The sequence below is a fragment of the Octodon degus genome, unplaced genomic scaffold, assembly GCF_000260255.1.
Source record: "Octodon degus isolate 3935 unplaced genomic scaffold, OctDeg1.0 scaffold00046, whole genome shotgun sequence".
NCBI classification, from domain to species: Eukaryota; Metazoa; Chordata; class Mammalia; order Rodentia; family Octodontidae; genus Octodon; species Octodon degus.
In genome coordinates, this window is record NW_004524622.1 from 9,710,480 (window position 1) to 9,719,372 (window position 8,893).

The window sequence follows — 8,893 nt, forward strand, 5'->3', positions numbered from 1 at the left end:
AAAAAAAAAAAAAGCGAACATTCATGAAACACTTAGCTCTGTGGCTGGCACATGATAAAGGCTTAATGGGCAACTGCTACCAGGCCCCAGGTTTCCTGAGGTGACAGAGTGGCAGCAAATCCTGAGGAACCCAGTGCTGGCTTGAATGCACACAGGTTGACCACATTCAATGGGCCTTTTGCTAAGTCTGCTCACCTGCACAATCTTATTTAATCCTTTTTTTTTTTTTTAGAATAGTATTTATTTATTTGGTACAGGGTACGCTACACAGCTCAGACTCATACTGATTCTCCTGTCTCAGCCTGGGATTCCCAGCACTGGGATTACAGGCATGTGCTACCATTCCCAGTTTTGGTGGCTGGCATGGAGACATAGCATACGGTACCAGGGATCAAACCCGAGCCCTTATGCTTGCCAGGCAGGTGCTTAAGACTGCTGAGCTATCTCCCCAGCCCCACTTTTACATCTTTTTTTTTTCTTTTGTATTTTTAGGGAAGGATCTACAGGCTGTTCAGGGTCTCACTACTAGATCAGACTCTTAGAGATCTGTTTACAGCCTCACAGTAGCTGGGATTACAGGTGCACATCATCACATTTTATTTAATCCTTAAAACAAACTTACTATCTCCATTTTACAAACACAGAAACTGAGGTAGAAACTTGCATCAGTTCAGTAGCTAGTGTCCACTGCATAGTCTAATTAGTACTGCCGGAGCTGAAGGGCTATGATACCTGCCATTAGTTGGGTGTTTCATTTCAAACATAAAATCTGAGAAAAGCCAGCCAAATAGCTCAGCAGATTAAAGTGCCTGCAAGCAGGCACAGGGGCTGGGGGTTCTATCCTGGGCCTGCCATGCCAGCCCTGCCCCTGGGGCAGGCTGAGACAGCAATTGAGACTGGGCATGGTGGTGCACACCTGTAATTCCAGCTCTTGGGAGGCTGTAAACAGGCAGATCACTAAGATCTAGTAGTGAGACCCTGAACACCCTGTAGACCCTACCATAAAAAAATACAAAAATAAAATCCAAGCATGAAGTATCTCAGCATGAATTTCTTTTACACTTTAATAACTCTACTTTTTTTTTTTTCAGAACCGGGTATTAAACTCAGGCCCTTGCGCTTGCCAGGAAGCGCTTATTCCACTGAGCCATCTCCATGGCCCCAATAACTCTATTTTAACAATTCCACTTTACACTTATTTAAAAGACCCACGGAGTTTTGTACATTTTAATTGACTGCTAGATAGCCAAGTTAGAGCAGAACTAGGACATGGTTTTTTAAATATAAATTATACTCGACTTAGAAATTTATTTATTTTATTTTTTTCTTTTTGACGGAACCGGGGATTGAACTCAAGCCCTTGCGCTTGCCAGGCAAGTGCTTATTCTACTGATCCATCTTCCTGGCCTAGAAATTTATTTTTATGGCTATAATTGATGCCCTGAAATGTCTCCATACTAAACAAAATAAGGACATCTTAGTGAAAGTAAATGGCTTATGAAATGCAATGTGGTGTTTTAACGTTTTCTTTTCTTTTCTTTGCCAAAGGACGTCCGAACAATGAGTTAGGTTTGCCTATTGACTGGCCCGTGAGTAAAAAAAGGTCATTTCATTTCTGGTTATAATTTTTCATCCAAGGAGAAAACTGAAGAACAGACCAAAATACAAAGTTCCATTTAATTAAACACCACCTCATTCTTTTGTGGCGCTCACACGTTTTACTGACGTGTGTTAGAGGCATTAGTAACTCCAGGTAGCGCTTCCCTACTGTGTGGTGCACCTGTGGGTTCATTTTAACGACCAGCAACAACACCCCAAATAAAACTAAACCCCCAAACAACAAAGGTGCAGCCATTTATGATTGCACAGGCCAGTGTGTGCGGATGCACACATTCATGAAAAATGTAAACATTTTGAGTAATATATGCATCTGAAGTCGGGCCGCAGCTCTGCGTGCTCAGAGTCAACTGTGTACAGACCCACGTATTGCCAAGTAACAGACACCCCAGCTCCAGAGGACCTGGCGCCAGCCCGGGAGAAGCCTGCCGCGTTTTCTCCCAGCCGAGCACTACGTGCCTGGCGTCCCTCGCCAGGCTTCCAGCCTGCCCGCGAGTCCTCGGCGCCCCACCCCGGGGATCCAGCGCGCTCCGGGTACAGCCAGCAGCGCGGAGATCACGTTCGGGGGCAGAGGGCCGGCGCGCCCATTGGTCGCGCCATCGGGCCCGCCTCCCGGGATTGGCTAGAGGGCTCAGTCCACGTGGCTCGGCGCTAATAAGCCGCCTCGCCAGCCCAGGCTGCAGCCAGCGCGAGCGGCCACCGAAGGGGTGCTGCGGAGGGTGGAGCGCTGCGGAGTTGCGCAGGCTGCGGGGTGCCGGCTCTCCCGGTCCGCCGCCTCCCTGGGCCTAATGAGTTGCACCAGGTAGGTTCACTGCCACTTTGCGCACAAGGCAGATGGAAGTGTGCAGCTGGGGGGGCCGTTGAGGGGCGCTCTCTAGTCGGCTCTGCACAAGGGACCCCAGGGCAGGACAGTGGTTGAATGTGGCACCCGGGAGGCCTCGGGGCTGTGAAAATTTTTTTTTTTATTGTGTTTTTTTTAGGGAGAGTCTGTTTTGGTAATCTGCATCCTATATCAGAAATGTGAGTCAGTTTTAGTTCAGATTCCCTCATTAATGGACTGCCTTGAGCTCACTTTGTAGCTCAGACTGGTCTCGGACTCCCAAGGATCCTCCTGCCTCAGCCTCTAAGTCCTGGGATTGCACGCGTGCGCTATCACGCCAGGGTTGCTTTGCATTCGTTCTTTGACCATGCAGCACTCATTTGGCTTCTCTACTCCTCTTATCATGGACTATCACAGCAAACGCAGTTTCAGAATTTGATCATAAAGCCAGGCATGGTGGTGGACACTTGCAGTCCCAGCACTCAGGAGGATGAGGCAGGATTGCTGTGAGTTCAAGGCCAGCCTGAACTCATTATTTGAACACATATTTTTAACTCAAGTGGCCAGGCCTTAAAATTCCAGGGAAATCGCCCAGTGCTAAAACAGACCTTTTGTAAATGCAAAAAGTAAAAAAACAAAACAAAAACACAAAGAGCCTCTCATAAACTACTTTAAGTGGCTTCTCTAGATATAACTTAACAGACATCTCTAAAAATCCTGCCTACTGACTATTATTAGATCCACAAATATAACTTTAGCTTCATTTGTTTGCTCTAAGTTTGTAGGTCTCCCAGAAAAGCCCTGAGACTAATAAATTCTGTGAATATCCTTTATTATCCATCTTGTGAAAATGCCCCTTGCCTCTGTGCTTAGAACTTGCACTTAGTGAAGAGAGATATGAAGGCCAAACCGAAAAATGGCCCTGCACAGTACTTTATCTGGAAGGCAAACATAGGCAGGAAGAAAAAAAGTCCCAATTCCATGAGCTGGGCAACATACAATGAGGGTTAAAGGCCAGAAAAAAACTTTTTTTGGGTGAAACTGGGGATTGAATTCAGGCCTTTGTGCTTGCCAGGTAAATGCTTCTTCTACTGAACCATCTCCTCGCCCCATTAAAAAAAAAAAAAAAAACCTTGATGGATGCTTCTGGTTTAATATTGCTGAGCACTGTTGTGTTTCCGTTTTAAATAGCTTTCTTATCTATTTGTGTCCATTGCCCAAACATTAGAAAATAACGAAAAAGTACAAAGACAGCAATAGATCCCCCGTAATTGTTAGTCTTAGGTGTGTTTTCTGTAAAGCTTTTCAATATTTAGAAATTTATAAACTCATACATGTAATATATATGTTTTAAAACAGTTCGGTTTTTAAACAACCACTGTTTTCTTTTTTTAAAATAAATTTCACTGTGTTTAAGGTTGTATCTATAGTAAAGGGATTATTATAATTAACAAAGACATCTGTGGAAATGAGGACAAGCATGATAGGCAAAGGGCAAAGATAATCCTGACAGACTTTTAGTGTTGTACTCTCAGAACCGTTGCATGAAGTTTTTTATTGCTATGATTTTGTTTTTTCCTTTTGAAATGAATTTCCCTTTCTGAGCAGTGTAATCAAGTCAGCCCAATAAGCACTAACAGCGAGAGGGACTCTTGAAACTCTGGTTCCCAAAGAACTTGTTTGGTCATTAGAATCTCTAGGGAAGCTTTAAGAATACAGTTACTGGGGCTGGGCAATGGCTCAGCGGTCTAAGTGCCTGTCCAGCAAGTGCAGGAACTCTGTTCGATCCCCAATACCACATGCCCTGCCGGCCTGGGAACACCGGATGCACAGTGCCAGCCACCAAAACCTGGTGTGGTGGCGCACGCCTGTGATCCCAGTGCTGGGAAGGCTGAGACAGGGGGATTCTTATGCATCTGAACTGTGAAGCGAGACCCTGTACCAAATAAAGATTTTTAAATTTTTTATTTTTAAAAAAATTTTAAATTTTATTTATTTATTTATTTTTCTGTATTTTAGGAAAGTGTCTACAGGGTGTTCAGGGTCTCACTAGATCGGACTCAGTGATTCTCCCATTTACAGCTTCCCAAGAGATGGGGTTACAGGTGTACACCACCACCCCCAGTCTCAGTTGCTGTCTCTGTGGGCCCTGGGTGCAGGCCGGTGTGGCAGGCCCAGGCATTGAACCCCTGACCCCTGTGCCCGCTTGCAGGTGCTTGAATCCACTGAGCTATTTGGTTGGCCCTAATTTTTTTTTTTTTTTAAAGAGTATCACTACTTCCTTAGTTCCCCCCTCAGTTTGTAAGCTACTAACTATAGCTTGTAAATCACAGAACTCTAAATCCCTTCTCTTTTCTTTTTTCCTTTCCTTTCCTTTCCCTTCCTTTTTTCCTTCCTTCCTTCCTTCCTTCCTTCCTTCCTTCCTTCCTTCCTTCTGGAAAGAAACTCCCTAGCCCATGGTGATCAGACAGGTTTGAAAGCCACTGGTCCAGAACAGGCTAAATTAAACATCATCAAATCCAACCCTTTTATTTCTCAAACAGGAAAATTGACTCCTCCTCTAAGTTCCTTAAACAGATAACTTAAGGCGCTGTTGCCAGCCCAGGGCAGAGGTAGACACAATGCAGATCTACTCATTTAATACTGTTCTTTTTTATCATATATGATAGCACCTTCCTGATGCTGCCCTGCCTGTAATTTTTTTTTTTGTTGTTGTTTGTTTGTTTGTGGAACTGGGGATTGAACTCAGACCCTTGTGCTTGCCAGGCAAGTGCTTACTCTACTGAGCCATCTCACCGGCCCCCCTGCCTATAATTTCATCGGTACAAAAATTGTACATGTGCATTGGGGTTCAGACAGAGAACATTTCAGATATAGGTGGTAACCTCCCTCCCTTTTGCTTTCTAGAATGATCCAGGTTCTGGACCCACGCCCCTTGACAGGTTCAGTTATGCCTGTGGATGTGGCCATGAGGCTTTGCCTGGCTCACTCACCGCCTCTGAAGAATTTCCTGGGTCCTTACAGTGACTTTCAACGAAGAAACTTTGTGAATAAATTAAAACCCCTGAAACCATGTCTCAACCTCAAACAGGAAACCAAATCACAGAATGAGTGGAAGCACTCACACAGCCAGGCCAAGAAGCGGGTGGTGTTTGCTGACTCCAAGGGCCTCTCCCTGACTGCTATACATGTCTTCTCTGACGTCCCAGAAGAACCTGCATGGGATCTCCAGTTTGATCTCTTGGATCTCAATGATATCGCCTCTGGCTTGAAGCTCCATGAGGAGAAAAACTTGATTTTAGATTTTCCTCAGCCTGCAACTGATTACTTAAGTTTCAGGAACAATTTTCAAAAGAACTCTGTCTGCCTGGAGAACTGCTCTTTGCAAGAGCGAACAGTGGCCGGGACTATCAAAGTGAAAAACCTGAGTTTTGAGAAGAAGGTTCAGGTCCGCATCACTTTTGACAGCTGGAAAAGCTACACAGATGTGGACTGTGTCTACATGAAGAATGTGTATGGCAGCTCAGATAGTGACACTTTCTCATTTAGCATTGACTTACCCCCTGTCATTCCAACTGTGGAGAAAATTGAGTTCTGTATTTCCTACCATGCTAATGGGCAGGTCTTCTGGGACAACAATGAGGGTCACAATTACAGAATTGTCCATGTACAGTGGAAGCCTGATGGGGTGCAGGCACACACAGCACCCCGAGACTGTGTATTCCGCCAGGTGCCCCATAAGACTGAGGTAGAGTCAACAGTCTTTGGCAGTCCAAGGCTGGCTAGTGGCCTCTTCCCGGAATGGCAGAGTTGGGGGAGAATGGAGAACTTGTCCTCTTATCGATGAATTAACCAACCTACTGTCTGGTCTTGACCTGTCACAGTCCCTGTGCAATTCTAGGTCAGTGTTGCTCAAGATTAGGAAGTATTTGCTACTTTCTTTCATCAGTAGGTTTAGGTTTGAGCTTTTGATGCCTGGCTGCGGAAGAGACAGTCACTTGAGAATTTAGTGTTGGGGTCTGGCATGGATGATGCTACCGAATTTTATTTTGAAGAATCAAGTAACAGCCTATAAACTATTTTTAGAAAAGTAATATTTTTTCAGTGCCCTCCTCAGTTCATTAGCTTTCACATGGGGCAAGGAAAATTTGAGACAAGAGGATTGATGGTGAGAGAAAGCTGTGCTGGTGGTGTGAGGAATGTGTGAAAGGTGTCCGCAGTGCGGCCCAGAAGTTCAAGGAAGAGCAGCAGGGAAAGTCTGGTACTAAAGTTTTGGTGAGAGCGTGTAAGGTGGTTTTGGGTATTAAAGTTGGTTTTAGGGTTCTCTCATGAGAAAATAACTTAAGAGGGGAAAGAGGTCCATTCTATGCATTGTGGAGAAAAGCCAAATAAAATTTCAGGGTTTTGGATGGTATTGAGGGAAGATGATTTATAATTCTGAAGAATTAAGTAAAGCCTTTCAGTTTAAGCATGATCTATCAAAAATCATAATTTTAGGAAAGTTTAAGCAAACCTGGCTTTGCAGTCATGATGTGATGCATGACTGTGCACAAGACTTGGGTTTTTGGAAGAGTAAATACTGTGCTATTGCAGATGGCTGACAATGTGTAGGAACTCGAGGTCATGGCAGAGATAGCATTTGGCAAGTGCTTTGATTAAACAGAGCACTATAGTTGCTTAACCCAAACATCTGAGTGGTCACGTGATGACTCGAGTGTTTGGCCTGTAAGGAGGCCTCCACTACCATACGTTGGCATTCCTCCTGCAGTACTGTTGTATCTTCAAAAGTGGTGTTGGTGTACATACACACGTCCTTCATATTGAAGGTGACTCATTGTTCTGCCACTTTTTCAATGTGATATTTGGGGTGAGGATTGACACTAGAGTTCTCAGTATAAGAGTCTAGTACCTTGCACATGAAGTAGCAGTCTATCTCTTGTGTATTTTTATCTTGCTGTTTAAATTTCCTTTGAAGTCAAAATACTTTTTTTTTTTTTTTTCAGAAAATGGGTATGGATTGTTTCTGTTTGTGCATATGTTCATTCTGTAAGATCTTAAGGGCAGAAGTTCCAGAGTGTTGCTTCTACGCAGCACATCCATTGAGAGGTGTTAAGAGAATGCAGTTAATTTTAACATGTGTGATCTGCCATGCTGGGAAAGTACTATTGGAGTAACTGGTATGACAGTATTTGAGGTTTGACTAGCACCCATAATTTTTCTATTGTAAATATTTCACTCCTGTCTAGCTATCCTTTATCACTGTAAGAATAAATGTGTTTAATAGTATGATCTGAGAGTGTTTTCTTAAAGCCATAACTAGTTAGACAAGAAACTCAACTACATTCTTCTGTTCACTTTAGCACTAACCAAGCAGGGTTGTGTGGAACAGGAAGTGGACCCACCTAAGGGCATTCACATGTCCCCAGCCTCATTTGTGACCGCATTTCCTACCACCTGACCACTGGGGCTGGGGCTTGAGCCAATGTGACTGTCCCCTCAACCCTGTCTGTGGTCACTATTTACCATAGGTGTTCTCTGGTGGGTCAGTCTTGGAGAGTGTGTCAGCTTCCGAATGGGAAAAGGGCTGGGGCAGCTCCTACTTCTTGAACTGTAGCTCTTTGCTGAGTGGCCTCAGGAGGCCTGGTGTTGACTCTCGGACTGAAGAGAGCAGCGTGATTCTGTGGGGGGCAAGGCAACAGGCCCGTGCCCTAAAGGTGTTGCTCCAACTCTGCCCAAACTCCAGGTGGGGCTTCTGTGGAGTATTTTAACTTAGAGGAATTCACTGAGCAACTTGGGAACACCTGTTCATGAAGATTAACTTTTTATCATCTAACATGCTCTATGCTGGAAGTTGTAAATTACGAGTCTGTGGGCTATATATGACCACGGCTGTATTTTGTTTGACACAGAATATTTTTAATTTTTTTTTGGCAGAACTGGGGTTAAACTCAGGCCCTGAGCCATCTCCCCAGCCCTGTCATAGAATATTTTAAAAGGAATTCACTGCCATGGTAGAATAATTATGAGACTATATAAAATAATAGGGAGAAAAAAAAATAGATTTTAGTTTTCCCTATAAAAGTCAAAGCCCACAAATGTGTGGGGCCAAGTGGTGGCTGCCCCATTTAGATGGGGCTGCTGCCCTAGATGAGGCCTGCTGCTTTGTGTTGGCCGAAGTCCCCACCTTTGGCAGCTTGTCTGTACGCTGTCAGCTGTCCTTGGTCGGTGCTAACGTTCATAAGTTTTATTTTGTCTGTCTTGGGTCTCTAGTCATGTTGCTGGGAGGAACACCCTGTTCCCAAGATACGGGGCAAACTTAAATTTAGATTTGACAGGGACATTGAAAATCATGGGACAAAAATGCCTAATCTTACAAAAGAAACATAAAAATACAAACAAAATTACTAGGCCTGTGCCCCGGAGAGTTGGCTGGTCAGTGCGTCTTGGTCTAGGGCT

General features: G+C 44.3%; 1 protein-coding gene across 1 annotated transcript; it reads left to right on the top strand.

Moving 5' to 3' along the window:
• Positions 1 to 2,310: 2,310 nt before the first annotated feature.
• On the top strand, positions 2,311 to 6,546 carry Ppp1r3c (protein phosphatase 1 regulatory subunit 3C). The gene is made up of 2 exons (XM_004632062.2): positions 2,311 to 2,419; positions 5,345 to 6,546. The coding sequence occupies exons 1-2, from the start codon at positions 2,406 to 2,408 to the stop codon at positions 6,282 to 6,284; spliced, it is 954 nt and encodes a 317-aa protein (XP_004632119.1). The 5' UTR covers positions 2,311 to 2,405; the 3' UTR covers positions 6,285 to 6,546.
• The last annotated feature ends 2,347 nt before the right edge of the window (positions 6,547 to 8,893 follow it).